The 16,791-nt window shown below is 35.5% G+C and overlaps 1 protein-coding gene across 2 annotated transcripts in view; it reads right to left on the bottom strand.

Moving 5' to 3' along the window:
- Positions 1-16,791, bottom strand: part of SUGCT (succinyl-CoA:glutarate-CoA transferase) — a 342,445-nt gene that overhangs the window by 269,286 nt on the left and 56,368 nt on the right. For both annotated transcript variants that reach the window (XM_075142976.1, XM_075142977.1), the window contains one exon: positions 5,484-5,579. In XM_075142976.1, coding sequence (XP_074999077.1) covers positions 5,484-5,579 — 96 coding nt within the window. The remainder of the gene's footprint in view (positions 1-5,483; positions 5,580-16,791) is intronic.

The raw sequence follows: 16,791 nt of genomic DNA on the forward strand, positions 1-16,791 counted from the left end.
AGTTCTAGCAGATACACTAGGCCACTAGTATTCATCATATGAGTCAAGACATGTATCTTGAGGATGGCCAAACTATTCTTTGGAAACTGAAACCGTACAGTGTGAGAGAGCACACTTTGCTGCTTCAGAGCACATAGTTTCTATTCAGTTGATCTGTGAATACATTTAACTTTCAAGTCAAATAGGCAATACTTTCAGCAGTGATATTTCATTGCTCAGAACAACAATACCTAGACTGCTCCCAAGGCAGTCTAAATAGTCCAGGTGAGTATTATGTAGATAAGGTCCACAGGGTAAGAAGGGTCATCTTGCATTTCCTGAATCTAGAACTCCTCCAAAAAAAAAAAAATCTGTATTTTGTTTCTTTCCTGTGCGTAAGTTCCATCTTCTCCTAGATTGAGCCATTACAGAGCAAAAAGATTTTCTTCCATAACATACATTTTGGACTTATTTACAGAGAGTTTCATGCACAAAACAAAACTTTTCAAATAATTCAAGTTCTATTCTTTGTTGATTTTTATTTTAAGACATATTAACTGCAGAAGTATCCCAATAAAACCAGAAAAAGACAGAAAAGAAAATGACTACACATCACCATTCTTGTGTGGAATAAGCAGTTTGAAATTTCTGAATGACTGACATTATTCTGTTGCCCTCTGCACTGGAAGAAATTAAAAAAAAAAAAAAAAAACAGCAATGAAAAGTTCCATGAGATTCTCCAGAGCTGAGTTAGGAAAGCTGCTGCACATTGTGCCTTTGTATGAAAAGCATCTCTGCCAGATGAATCAGGTAAGTAACAACTTACTGCATTTCTCTGTTCCTGTGATGAGACTTACTGCATTTCTCTGTTCCTGTGATGAGACATGAGTGACAAGAGTGGGATTTTTTTTGTAAGACTCCTGGGCAGGATGAAATTCCACAAGCAAAAAGTATGAGATGCAGATGCTAAAAATAATGCAGAGATATTTATATCTATGACTATACTCATCTTCCTACTACCTCATACCTTTCACTTTCTTGTGAGCTTACACTTTGGTTTTCATAACATATTTCAGCTGCAAGGCCTTTGACACAGAGACCGTTTCCTCATATAAAGGAAATTTTATGCCTAGCACAAGAAGTTGTTGATGCTTAAAGAATCTAAGTGATGCTCTAATATAAAAAACATTAATGTTGAGTCTGATGAGTTATGACAATGCACAGGTCAGTCAACAGAAAACATAATTGGTTAAAATAATAATTTCTTTCCTGTCTTGTGCTTTCAGCTTCTGTGCAAAATGGTTGTGCCCTTTGCATATTCTGAAACCATATTGAAGTATGCTTGAGAAGACCCTGTAAGTCTTAGGACCAAATCTGGAACAGAAATAATATATTTGGGGGGCGGGGTGGGGGCGGGGAATATCTGTAAGAAGTTGGTTTCTCAGTTTTTGAAGAGACTTTCATCATTATGGCCTGACAGAAAACAGCCCTATACCTTTTGCTGAAAGTTGGCCTCTGAAAGTGCTGCCCAGTTATCCAGGTGTCTGATGGCAGGGTGATAAGCTGCCACAGGAAACATCCTGTAAACACGCAGGTTACAATAGACTTTCTCAGGAGAATGAATATCCAATATTCACAAAAGAGTGAGTATCTAGATCTCACACGTGGTACAGGCAAGATAGCTGAAACCACAAGAATGAGGGAAGACCTTATCACCCCAAATGAAAGACAGTAATACAACTTTACTTTTCAGCACAATTATGTAAACCGGATGCTTTTAAGCCCCTGATTTCCTCTGGATAATCATGGAGCAGCTGTAGCTAAACAAGGTGTCTCATTATAGAAACTTGTTTAAAAAAATTGCACTAATTACGTTTAAGATACAGCCCAGAACTCAAGGTTTGTGTTTTAACACTTGAACCAAGCAAATTGGGATCTGATTACATGCACTATCATAGGAGTGACCTATTCAAACTACCTCACTCTGATTAAAAAGCAGATATGCTCAAAGTAGATAATTTCTCATGAAGGGTTCAGCACTCAAAAATCTATTTCTGACTTTGGTTGATTAGAATCTAGAGTTCTTCATCTTTGTGGCACATTGCAAAGTTCACCTCCATTGAAAACCTATGGCAAACCTTTACAGACAGCTTTACAGGAACTCTGAAAGACATTGTACACTCGAAAGAAGTTCAGATCCTTTCCTTTGGGTTCTGGTGATGAGCACAAAGAACTGAAAACTCAGACATTTCAGATGATCATGCCACAAAGTCAGCACATTATCAGCAAATGAGAAAAATTTTAAAAGAGTATGAAAGTCCTTGCACGCCAAACTCTACATCTCTTTTAATAACAGCTTGTTGCTCAGACCAGAAATAGATTTTCAAAGGTGCTACACATCTTGGTAGTTTCAGGAAAGAGAAAACCCAGCTGCCCATTAATGCTCAATTTTTATGTTTTTAAATACCAGGAAAAGTAAGAATGGTCAACCTAGAGAACACATTCAGGGACAAATTATGCTGCTAGTTTTTCAGTCAAGAAGCAACAGGGAATTCAGTAAAATTACAGGTATATACTCAAAGCTAAATTTGGCCTTGTAAATAGAAAAAACTAGAACCATTTACAAAGATATTCTGAACAAAATTATTCAATTGAAGCTCAATGAAATAAAAGCTACAATAGCTTCAGTATACACTACTGAATGTGTTAAACAGAGCACTAGAACACTTACTGTAACAATTGTAAGCAAAACAAAGTACTATTTATGCTATTCAGTAATATTTAAGATGCTTTCAACATAAATTTTTATTAAATTTTGGTCAGTACTCCAGCATGACTCTGATCAGACTTCTGTCACACAGAAAGATGACGTTAATTATTTAGATCTTCTCTTTTTAGTATCTATAAAAAGATCTCTCTTAATTTTACCCAATCTTCCATGATTTAACACAGTCTGACACTTTTTAGCAGGATTGCAGGCTCTGTATCACTTCAAAGTTATAATTTACTACCTGCGTGAAAACTCAAGATACAGCAAATGAAAACAAAATAAAGTTGAGGACGTAAGAAAAAAAACAACAGTTCGCTATCACATAATTGTTCTGAAATATATAGAAATTCAATTTTCTGAAATGTGATTTTTATTATTTGAACAAATTATAGTTCACTTGCACAAAATATCTTGAAACAAAAACAAACATTTATTTGTAAAAATTAGCACTGTGATAGTCATGTATTAGTTTACTAAGCAAAAGACAGTATATTCAATAACTAGGATGAGGAATGGAAGTCAGGTTTCAGAGTTCTGTTCTAAACTATATTACAAATGAGCTATGGAAGCAACTATAAAAGCAGTACAACAGCAACAGTGAGGGTTAATTCAAGTTTCTGAAGAGTTTTGCAGTCTAAATATAGCTTATGTTAATAAAGCAAAGAATAAACTCTATAAAGCATAATATATTTATGGTTACAATCAGAACTATAACCATGCTAGCTGATGGAATGCTAACAGATGAGCCATAAACACACAGACACAACTCCACCCATAGTAAATCCACCCTAATTACTGGTTTATGAACAAGAAAATTCAGATTTAAATTGTTTATAATATTGAGGTAATATTTCTAATATCTACTACAGAAACAGCATACAGAAACACAGGACCCATAGTTTAGATAGGATTTTTTTTAAAAAAATAGTTATTTACGTATTGACTAATCTAGATTAAACCAGAAGATAGCTAAAACAATCTCCTCAAATTTTGTATATCTAGAGAGCTGTCTATGAAAAAAGAAACAAAGGATACTCAATGTATGCCTTCCTTTTTATTTTGATTGTGGAAAAACAAAGGCAAAAGGACATAAAAGCATGCAAGTTTCAGTTATTCAGCCAAATGCAGTACGGTGAAGATAAAATGTTTTGTTTAGTCAGGTTTTTGGTTTTGCTTATACAAACTTTAGACACTTCAGATCTGTTTTATACTTTCAACATACCAAAGCTCAAAAAGGGTTGCACCAAAAGGTGACATCACAAAAACACAGCAGAATGTAACTACTTGTATAGCGGAGGCCTGGTTACATTGGATCGTGCAGAGCTGGTTCTAGAAAACATGGCCATACTGCTACGCCATGCCAAGCAGAGAGCAGCACAGCCATAGCTGTGCTGAGCTACACCTGAGACAAGAATGCTGCGGGACCAAACTCATCCTTGCAGAAAGAGCCGCAACATCTCCCCATCTGTCTGAGATAATTTGCAATCTGTTCTAGCTAATTCATAACAAGACAGTTGACTATGCAGTGGTATGTACTGGAAAAAGTCTCCTAGCTCAAGTAGACGTAGCTCTTACAAAACCAGCTGATTTTGCTTTTAGATCTGAGGAGGCCTGGCTGTGACACTAGCCAGTGATAGTGTTCTGCGTAATGATGGGAGATTTTTGCTTCAGAGTTTCTATGGCCACAAGCAGCAAATCTTTTAATGTTATGATCACCACCATCATCTTTACCACTGGGAAGAAGACAATACATCAATACATCAAGTTTCCCTCACTTTCTCAAAAAAAAAAAAAAAAAAGGAGATGGTAAAGAAACTGAGTGGTGTTCATGTGCAGTTCTCCCAGACAAATCCTGGGAACTGTCCCTCTCAGGATTTAAAGGACTCTGGCCAGAAATTAAGAAATGCAGGTTCTGCCTAGCTAGTTGCAAACATGACTATTTGATGAAAAGTGTCAAAAATTATGAAATAAAGAATAGATTTTATAAATTAAATATATGCCCAAGTCTCCATAAGTTAGCATGACTTCCATCAAGAACACAAAATGATCAGCTAGAAAAGAACAACATTTTCTTTGTTTACTGGAAGAGTTTCCCATACTTACAGAAGTAAGATAAAACTTGCAGTAATTTTTTTTTCCTGTGCTTGTTTATATGATGAAGGTCATGTTATTTTAAGGAATTTCAACCCTTCATTAGATGTAGCAGACTATGAATTCCGCTGGGGAGATCTGAGGTCTGGTTAATTCCTTTTGCCAACCTGTTGTCTCGCTGAGCCACAGTGATTTGTAGCAAAATCAACAGAAAACGACAAATATGTAGAACTCCCAGATCTTCATGGTCACTTAGATTGTTCTTGTAGACTCACAAGATAAAAATACCAAAATTCAGAGGCAAAAGATTTCAGTTTGTACCTGGTATGGAAATCAGGTAACCCTTTAAAATAAAAAAGGTTTCTCTGTCAGATGAAAACCAGTCAAGTCATCATGCTAGTTTTAAAGTCATCCAATTTCAGCAAACACCTTTGATCTATTTCAGTGTTCTGTTACTAATCTACTGCTGATGAAGAAATATGAAAAATGCAAAAATGACAATGAACAACAGAACCTTGTCCTACCTAGACACAGACACATTACAGATTACAGCAGGTCATGGGAAAAGTCAGTCAGTTCTCAATCTCATAATACACAAAATCATGAATTCCAAGAGCAAAAAAACTTAATGCCTTCTGCTTACCTGATACGGAACAATACTCCCATGAGCAGTACCCCAGCGTTTTGCTTCAATTTTGCAATTAAGGTAATTAGCTGCTACATGAGTGAGACATGCAACCTGGAAATGGAGAAAAAGAAAAGTATTCAGGAAAGCTGAAACTTCATTGACAACGTCTGAGATTTCTGTCTATTTATATGTGCTTCAGCTACATAAGTTAAAATATTTATGTCACAAAAGTATCCTCTATATATTACACATTATGTACACTTTTTTAATATGAAAAAATTCATTCTACATCTATATCATGGAGGTGCTTGTATAAGTAAACTCAATAAATTCAAAAAATAATACGTGTCTTATAACACTAGTAATGCTAGACAAATCTAGTATTAAACTACCTTAAGAGATAAGACAGTATTACCCTAAATATTTTGCAAAATGGTCAACTGCAGCAAAGAAAAAAATCAGTTTCTTGTCCAAAGGCCAGTGGCATGCATGATGGATTTGTGAGATAGAACTCACCGTTTCCTGAACCTCAATCCCATGCTTAAATCACAATGGCTTTTTCTCAGTTACTAGATTATCTTTCTGTTTTCTCCTATGCTTCTCATTTTACATGTCCAAGCTATGGAAAATACTTCTGAATTCTTCAGCTCCCCACATGCTCTGTAATATTAATTAAGTGGTAGTCCTTGATAAATCATCTGCCATTAGAAGATAGGGAAAGATTTATCAAGTTATTAGTCAGACAGACAAAACTGGAAAAAGATTAATTTAGTGAAAAATGTGGCATGCTAATTTAGTAACCATAATTTGAGGGGATAAATATATACTTTGTAAGCACGAATATATCTTAGGAAAAAGAAGTGAACATTTATGATGCAGTAATGCATGAAAATCAGTGGTTCTGTTATAATCAATGGCAGATTCTTTATTCTTATTTCTTCAAGAGAATACAGTGTGTGATTATATCTGAAGCCAAGTAACACAATAAAGCATTACAGTTAGCATGCAAGGTTATCACTAATTCACCAGACAATATATTTGTTTTACACTGTTAACTAGTTGTGCCAGTAAGTGCAAGTGCTTGCCTAAACAATAGGCCATGTGACCAATTTTTTCCAAAAATATTATTTTCTTCATATTTCTCCCCTAGATGGAAGAAATTTGTTATGATGATCCAAGTGTTTACACTATTCTGTGCCTATTAATCAGTCTACTCTACATCAAAACATGCAGTAATTAATTCAGAGTCCACCATTCACATTCCAATACGTGAATTAGATCAGAATTTCTAGAAAAAGAATGCCATTTCATTTTCTTCTCCTTTCTCCATATATGCTGAAAAGGCAATGTGAATGTGTCACTCTCACGTTTAAAGCAAATATTTAACTGTATATCATACATACAGTGATTTAGTCCAGCAGAAAACCTAGGAAAATATACAGCAAATAAGAACTTAACTGCTGCCAAAAACTATATCCATATATACTAACTACAAATACAATGCCTTATTTCTGAGTACTGTTGGAAAACACTTTGTAGTTGGATTTCACCTGCAGCTTATTATAGCCCAGTGTCACTTCATTCAGCTAAAATGTTGAACAATGTCTAGTCTGTCCTTCAGTCCCCAGGAAAATCTCAGCAATTAAGGAAATGGATCTGGGAGTACGTAGAAAGGACTTTTTTTTCTAGTTTGCAACTTTCCTCAGCAACACAGAATGAAACACACCGTTATTACAGAGAGAGTTTACTGAGTCACAAAACTGTGTTATTTATTAATAACACATACCCTAGACCCATCGTTCCTGTCATTTTTCAATTTGAGGTCACACTCCATAGTAGTATTTTTTCTACCAAAGCACATGGCTACGCAATGATGATGAAATATCACAGCTGCTGTATTCCACACAAATTTCACTGACAGGTGAGATGCATCCACTATAACAGGCTTTTACTTTCCAAGACACAAGAATGCCCTCTGTGATACATGCATTTAACTTTTCACACTTCTGGAAGGAAATGCTATACCAAACTTAACCCTGGGAAGGACATAGAGAATTAAAACCTAGTGAAACAGAAATCCTAAAATATTGATATTGAATGTAATGGAGCCAAGATTTCACTCTATTTATTTGTTTATATTCTGTGCTGTAGAAAATAGAGTTATGAGTTTCATAAACAAAATTTTTCACCAGAAGTTTTACAAAAAACCCTACATCCTTAAAAAAAAATCTTTTAACACAGTGTTGCAAATTGCTTCAGCTTTCTCAATGAAATGAATATAATTCTTTCAATGGTGGAAAACATACACGTCTAGATTTCTCCAAAGCACTTGTTCACCATACCACAGGAAAAAAAGAATTAAAACATAATACTCGCTAGATATTGGAATTGCACCACTAAAGCTTCTGCTCAAAGACTCCTTTCAGTAGCAATAGACAGCAAATGCAAGGGAAGTCAGAAACTTAGTAAAGACAGCAATTTTGGAACTAAAAGTTGCTTAGATTATATCAAGGCCTCACTTCAATATGATACTTAGTCTGAAGAACAATTCCATTTCAGTCAATGTACCGATCACTTGCTTGAAATTATATGCCTACGTATCCTGCTGAAACTGGTTTACTTATTACTATTTTTTCAATAAATCATGAAGGAAAAAGGCTTTTGGTTCCCCTTGGCTTCCTTCTCTGAGTTGGGTACCTTGTTCATAGCCAAATAAGCCAGCCAAAAAGAAGTAGTAGTAGTAGTAGTAGTACCATCATCATCCAAATAAACTTCTATTGACCACATCAGAGTAAATATTTCAGTGCTTTGTGTTTTATGTATAAGCACAATTAGTTGAGCGAACTCTGTGGCCTTTTGCCCCCTTCATAATAACTCTCTGATGAATTCAGCAGACTTAAAAGACAATTCTATTTCTACTGTCCATGAAAGTGTTATAGACAGTCCCAGGATTACCGTCCTTTTCCCTTTCATCTCTTCCTGGCTCAGTTCATTCCCTCTGGTCTCTCCAAAGATTTACTCTCACTAAAAAGGCACTATCCAAAAAAATCTTCTAGCATATACATTTTATGTCCTTAATAAAGAACAAAAATTATTTATCTACCTATACCTTAAGGTTGTTAAGCAAACTGCTGAACCATAGCATAAAAAAGATATCCCAATTGAACATTTCTACAGACATTATATGCCCTAGGAAAAATGTTTTTAACAAAATAAGTCTATTTCTCCAAATTCCCCTGTAATTCAAGACTCAGTTAGGACCTCACTGCTAGAGACACTTCTTGCAGTAGGAATATCTATAGTACAATCAACCTCTAAAATGAAGTTTGGGTACATCTGTATTACATATTCAGTTAAGTATTTTTAAATCTGTATTTAAAACTGCTTTCCTGAAACCTTATAGACCCATTTCTTTTCTCCTTTAATTAAGAACTAATCCTTAAAAATAACCTTTGGACTTGTAACGTTAAAGCATATGTAATACAATGATACAGACACCTCTGTATTCACTTGCTTGCAGAGACAGATCTATGCACTGTAAATATGTATTATCAAATATCTACAGATAAGTGTTTCTTTATTTCACATCAATAAAGGGAACACACACTTCAACATTCCTTTCTGATATTACTGTTGACGGCCAAATCACATATTTGCGTTACATACTTACTTAAACCAGAACAAAAAGAGAGCTGCATTAAGGTCTTAAAAGTTATGCTCAGCTTATGATGGAATCAGACAGATGGGAAACAAGATATTAAAAGCCACAAGGTGAGCAGACAAAGAGAAGAGACAGAATTTCAAAAGATTTTTTTCAAGATAGCACATCAAACATAATTTATGACAATGAGTTCACTGAGTCAATCAATCATTTACATGCAAGTTCAACAAGTGTATATGAATAACAAAAGAAGACAGGTAACTGAAAAGGAGAAAATAACATTTTAATTATATTCTTTACTTTCTTCTCCCTCCAATTTTGTGTCCGCTTTCCTGCCATGTATCTTAACAAGGCTTTGACTCTTAGCCAAGTTACTCTATTTTTTCTCTCATTCTTTGTTTACTTTTTCTCCAAGTAGGCACGTAGGCTGTCTTTTAGGAACTTTGAGACACAGGCGTTTTACAGCAGCACAGGTAACTTATTTTACGCTATACTACTGAACTGGTAACCCAAATATTAACTTGTGACTTTGTAGAAAAAATCATCCTGGAAAATTTCAGTGCCTTCTGTTGTGCAATCAGCCAATCATCTTCCACTTACACCTTTTCCACACTTCTGGTGACATGGAAAAACGATCTTTACATGAGAAAAATTCGAACATAAGACCACAATCCTCATTTAGTGTACACTAACAAAGCTCTCTTAAAATCACTGATCCTATGCTGGTGTTTACCTAATGACTGATTTTACTGTTTTACATGTTTTCCCCTTTCCATGTTGCAATAAATAGTTTGAAACTAATAAATCAACATTCAAGTTTGATTAATTTTGCTTTTGCAGTTAACCTCTGTTGCCCTTCTCATTTGTATATTTGTATTGAAGCTTCTTCCATGGACATGTGCATGGGGTGACCCTCGGCTCTTGCTTCTTGAGTGTTTTTTTCATTAAAAAAAAAAAATCAAAACCAAAAACCTCAATCTCTACCAAGAAAACCCCACTCCATTTAGAAAAAAAACCCATTCTTCCACTTGAAGTCTAATTACGTTTAGCCACAAGGCTTAATGAGAGTAGAAATAAGCTCTTACGAGTTTGCAATCACCTCACTGCTGCCACAGACAGTGCACGCATGTTTTATGTTACATCCTAAGCATTGACCCGACTGGTTCAGGACGTGGCACCGCACCACAATGAACGGTGCTGTTCTACCCGTTTTTAGGCAGGCAACTGTGTTTCAAACTCCTGCAAGAATGAACCGGGCAGCAGGAACCACAGCCTTACACAGAGGCAAGAAAGCTGCCATGATTCAAGGCAGCCCATTCCAGGGGGCCCAGCAGGAAGGCACAGCCTTCCCAGGAGCTGTCAACGAACACCACCTTATGTCCGGGCACATACGGGCCTCCCATCTAGCCTGGAGTTGAGAGCTCTGCAGGAGCTAAAAATCAGCTCAAGAGTGCCATACACCCATAGGCCAGGCCACTTCCCCACCTGCAAGTACACAGCAAAGCCACTGCCCACAAAGGAGCAAGATTTTACAAATTCATCAGTGGTGTCCCTACGTCTGTGCAAGGCAGCAGGTCTGACCTTCTCCTGAATTCACAACTGTTGTCCCAGAATCCCCCTCACATAGTTTTTTCCCTCCTCTTCAAGAGCCAGTAGTACTGCAGCTGCTTTCAACCAGTGCTTTGCAGACCAGCAAATTCCATGAATGACTTTGAAGAAGTCTGCCAAAGCTAACTAAAAAAGCAAGACTACTATCACGTAGGCCAAGGCTTACTATTAAAGAGTCTACGCTGCCTTTAGAAAATGTCTGTGGTCACGGTATGAACACTGTGCTCTGGGTAACAAGTGTTTTCTTCCCAGTGACGCTGATTTCTTTTAACCTGAACCTCCAGGAAGTGATCATGAATTCACCCTTCACAAAATAAAACACCTGGCATTGAAGAATCAGCAAATGGTATAATCCCAGACACAAATACAATCTTGTAAAGATAAAATTAAATCCTTAAGGAGAAATAACTACAATTTTAGAACAGGTCTCATATTAGGTCCTGTTTTCGGGCCTTCCAACCAGACGCTTAAGGAGGTATCCAACTCCGTGCCAGTAATCACTTGCAGCTTGTGGGACTTGCTGATTAAAGTTAGCCACTTGATCAAATAGCACACAGCAAATCACATAGTCACAGAAATGATATGCTAGGAGGTGCTTAATGAACTAGAAACAATAAAAAATACACGCAATGAGAAAAACAAAGGTAATGTATTTGAAAACCCTACTTTGAACATGGATTCTCAGAGGGGAAGAAAGCTGAAGAGAACAAAACAGACTTTAAAGTGCACAATTGTGCAGATACTTTTTTAGTGTGAAAATGATGGCTGAAAACAACTTCTGCTTTATTAAAAAAACTCAAAGTTTAGACTACATAAATATAGAGAAACTGAAGCATCTTCAAAAACACAAGGCATTTGCGTAGCAGAGAACTGCTAACTGAATTCAGTGAAGTGCAACAATAACAAAAAGAACTGATGTACAAACAGGTTTTTTAATGAGCTATTTAGACCTTATAAAAGACCAGGATGAACGTTTCTGTGCTTCCCACAGCATGGAGATCATCTCCTGATTAAGATTCAGTTAGTATTAAAAATAGCAAAAATTGATGCAAGTAACTGATGTAGCACTTGAAATTTCAAATATATACACTGTTCAGCACACAATTTCAAGCGAAAGTAAATGTCAAATGGACTCCTATCTCTCCTTAGTCTCCACTTTTAAAAAAAAAAAAAAAAAAGAACAAAACAAAACAACAAACCTACACACACTCAGATGAATTTTAGGTGAAGGATCAGAAATAAAAATCCTGACCATAGACTCTATTAGGCAGCACTGGCATGAAAGAGAAAAAAAAAAAAAGATTTCTTTTAAATGACCTCTGGTTGAAGAAAGCAACATTTTAAAATGAAGAATAAATTACATTTTCTTGATTAAAATAAAATACGAATAAGCTTTTTCTGAAAGTGTAAAAAACCATACTACTTCAACCTCTGAAAGATTCCTGTTTCAGTTTCATAGTAACACAGGAACAGCTCAAAGGAAACCGTCAGTTTAAAAAAAAAAAAAGAAATCTTAAAGAGAATATTCAGGTTAAAAAAACCAAGAACTTCAAAGTTAGTCTGTACAAGATCTTGGTGCACTTATATACAAACCTTAATCATATGGTCCTATACTATTTTCCTATCAAACTTCTGACTCATTTAATTAGTAGGTACTTACTGAATATTTACTTCTAACTTATTCGGGAATACACAGACCAAACACTCCACCGAATCTCCTAGAGAATCCCTATCAGTTTTTATGCACGTCGTATGTCATACATATTGCACCTTCTGCCACCCTGAGTTCCTTTCAAAAGACACTTCCCTGAAACAAGGGTGATTCATCTGCCAGATTTCAAGTTTCCACTGCAAAGAAGAAAGGCACTGAGTTTCTCAGGAGGGAAAGAAAAAAAAAAAGTCCATCAACGTATTTTCCCATAACTTGTTCCTGGAAACAGATGAATCATTTTAATAGTAACTTTGAAAACAAATCACTTTTTGGCAATTCCATGACACGGAAAATTCAGCCAAAACAGTTAAAACTTTGGCAAAGTTATAAAAACTAAAATCAGACTCTGATAACAGACATATCAGACAACCTTAAATGACATTTCTACAATCATTTGCTCAAGTCTCCATCTTCTCTGAAGAAAGAATTTATATCCACTGAAATATTAAACGCATTATGCTCTGTATTTTCACACAGCTCTACTAAGTCCAGGCAAAATTCAACTTACAAAAAGTTTCTCCTGCTACATTTTATACAGCTTTTTTAATACTGTAACACATTTTCGTATATTATTCCTTAACTATAGCCTTTCCCACCAAGAACCTATGCATTTAATATGAATTACGACTTATCTGTTTTTTAATTCTATGTAATGATGTATGATTGTTTAGAAAACAGCACAGATCAAATTCTCAGAGTGGCTTCTATTCATGCAGAGAACTGCAAGCATACTTGCAAAACAGAGCAATTTGAGTTTAAAAATGGTAGCTATATTTGACAGCTGAGAATGAAGAGAGCAAAACATACAAATGAAATCCAGACAAACACATTTTGCTCTTCTAAAAATTAATTACCTGTGAGGACAAGCATCAGAATAACTACAGCAGTTTTTCTTATTGTTTGTAATAGGGTAGTATCCAGAGGCTCCAATTTGGATGCTACATACACTTCGTGAAGGATTCTATTGTTTTATTTAATCAGTAATAAGGATGCTTTTCCATGGAAAGCTGCCAACATCCAAAAGAAGCTGTATTAAGGCACTTTTCACTTTTGATCTTATGATTAGAAACAGTGCCATTTACAATGAAAATATGCATACACCTATTTACAGCACTCATCTTTTTGTCTCCACATTTATCAGCGTTAGTACTTGCACAGAAAAAATAATCTTACGTGTGTTTGTCTGCTCCTGACAATGTCATTTTCATTTTATCTGTGGAGAATTGTCCCTCCACAAAAATAATAGTAATTTCAACAGCTTGTGCTGCAGCAGTGCAAACAGGTAGATTTTCAGATTTTTTCATTTGATACATAGTGAGAAATGAGCCATGTCTATTTGGTTGGGTGAGAAATGTGCAAATATTCCACCCCTGTTATCACAGCCAAATCTCCTCTAGTTGTAACAGTATTATCGCAGCAGAACAACACTGGCATTAGTTGTAACACTGAAAGATCTCTGGACACTGCCCATTAAGCACTTATGTGCTAATGCAGTACAGGGATCACACAAGAAACAAATCCATGCAATTGAATGAAATGTTTGAAACAGGATGTTTGACAATGTACGAGATTGTATTTCTGTGCCTCTGCAGCGTTAATGAACACCCACCATTCGGTCATCCACAATGCTTTTTTGAGCACATTAATGCTGTCCGCAACGCAGATGTGGTTCATCTACTGAGCTGTTAAACAGAACCGTGGTCCAAAATTCTATTTGATTTGAGAAATACATGGGTTAGTATTACCAATGAGTCTAGAGTCAAAATATGGCACTTCTGCCTGATAATGCATTTTGAATAGTGACAACAAATTTGTAAATGTTTCTCTGAAGAAGGAAGTTTTTCCTTCATTGATCTACAAAAATATTTAAATAGAACCACAAGAAACCAAGATGTTATATTACAGAGTAAGCTTGAATGAAAATAACTTCACATAATTTTTTATCACAGAAATCTAGTACTACAAGTATTCATTCTAAAGAAGGCAAAGAATTTTTACAAACAACTGAACTCTGACTTTTAGATAGAGTTTAATGCATACTTGTTTTTGAAGTCCTAAACCAGAGTCTGAACACTTTTTTTCATAGCTTTCACTATAACATAATACAAAACTAATGAATTATGACCTCTGGCCTAATCACATGTCACTACTGCAAAGAGTTTGCAATTTAATTGATGAGCCAGAAACAATACAGTGCTGAATAATACAAACATGGAGAGACACAGAGTCATGGCATTAGAACTCCATCAGACCAAAAAGAAGTCATTAGTGCAAATTTGTTTCAGCATCATCCTTTACTTCACCTTTTTTATAAATTATAATCTACAGAGAAATTTCAGTCAGAGCTATCTGAGGCAATCAAGTCAAGCAGTGTTAAAACCTTAGCTAGCGTTCCATCAGCATACCCAAAAATTACATACTTGTTAAGGTTTATTAGATTTCCAGAAGTTCAACAGCACATAGAAATCAGTTGTTTTGCTAACTTAAAATTTTCCATGACATAAAATTGAAACCTCTTCCATCAAGTTACAGCCCTTTTCCCTGCTGTTTACATAAATAAATAGCGCATAAGGTGTTGAAAGGCCCTATCCCAATTTGGCCAATTTACAAAATGACTTATAAAGGCTTCCATGAGTTTAGAGGGAGGGGTGAGCTTTTGGGGTACACTAAAAGTGCTTTTCCCGCTACTAGTTGCTTAAATCATTCCCATTTCTTTTGAACTACCCAGGTTATCCTTCTTCTCCTAATACTTAGCATGATCCCGAAATATGATCTGCTGGTAATAAACTACAACAAACATCTTGATTCCATTTCCAGAATTACACCCTTATTCAAAGGTCATCTAAATAATAAACTCATTAAAAGAAATGTCATCTTTTGTCTTCAAACTCTCTCCCCTATCCACTCCAGATAGTTATTTTATTTTTTCTATGTATTAAAGGGGCATATTTTTTCTATCTCCTTCCTAGTCTTTCTCTAATTGATGACAGAGGTAGCTCAACACAGGAAAATGAAGCTGCAACACATTCAGACTTAGTTTCATTAGCACAAGAACAATAGTAGCAAAGACAAAAAGGCACAGAATTTACTGTCGGATAGCAGCTAAAGAAATTCCCTTGCAATGTGGGTATGTACTCTGTTTACAGAGTAAAGAAAGCCATTAAATAAATCCAAGATCCAGTTGGAGTATGATCTACCAATGACTTTTTGCATAACTAATCATTAGAAATCACAACACACATTCCACAGAGGCCAATATTAAATTGAGTTACTGTCATGTTAGTATGGTCTTCTGGTCTATTCAATAAAATTCTGGCTACTTAAAACCCTGAGGGATAAGTTCTGTTCTTAGTTATACTGATGTCCTCAATGGAAATTATAAAGAATAGTAGCCAAGAAAAGTGTTTAATGCACAGTATGTATTTAAAGAAATGTTCACATTAATTCAGATTTTATTATCTTTCCATATCAGAGCTATGCAGTGAAAAAGACAATGCCTCCATACAGTGCATAGACAATTTTTTATCATGACGGAAATTAAGAATACAATGTTTTGCAAAGATGATGCATTATAAGCTTGTAAAAAAGAACCGCTTATTCAAACCATACCCCAAACAAGACAACTGTGTAACAGTCCTCGTAGCTGGCCTCCAAAATCACCACCAACAGTGACCTCTAAAAAAGCAGATTTTCTTTCTGTATTCAGTCAACTCGTAACTCTCAGTTAGCTAGCAGAGAAGGAACAAGATACAGTCAAAACACCTGAACAGTATTTGCGTTCCCAGATTGATATTTCTCACACAACTTACTGCTCAGGGATCCTGTGATGCCATATATATCCTACAGGCAGTATGTAATTGTTACCAGTTTCACATATACTCAATAATTTGTAAAAGACATGTCATGAAAGCCCTGAATAGAGAACACTAAAAGCACCTTAAATAGATAAGCCTTAAACACAATCATCTTGGGAAAAAGTGATGCAGAAACAAAAATTAATAGCTTCTAAACCTCACCATTATCTCAGTAAACTAACTGCCAAACTAAAATATGAAGATGGAATATAGAAAATAATTTATACCAATTTGCTAGTTTTTCTAGGGTCACTTCAAAATTTTGAGAAGATTAAGAGTTTGCTATGGCAAATACAAACTAAAACAGTAATCAGAAGCAGAGAAGTGTCTGATGAACAATCATATAATACAAACAATATTAACCACATTATCCTGTCTGTGGAATCTGGGAAAAAATACACTCCAAAATTGCAGAAATGTTAAATGTAAAATACTTCTTGCAGATTTTCAATCCAAGAGAAACCAACTTATTACAGTATTTGTTGGAGC

The sequence above is a fragment of the Calonectris borealis genome, chromosome 2, assembly GCF_964195595.1.
Source record: "Calonectris borealis chromosome 2, bCalBor7.hap1.2, whole genome shotgun sequence".
Classification (NCBI taxonomy): domain Eukaryota; kingdom Metazoa; phylum Chordata; class Aves; order Procellariiformes; family Procellariidae; genus Calonectris; species Calonectris borealis.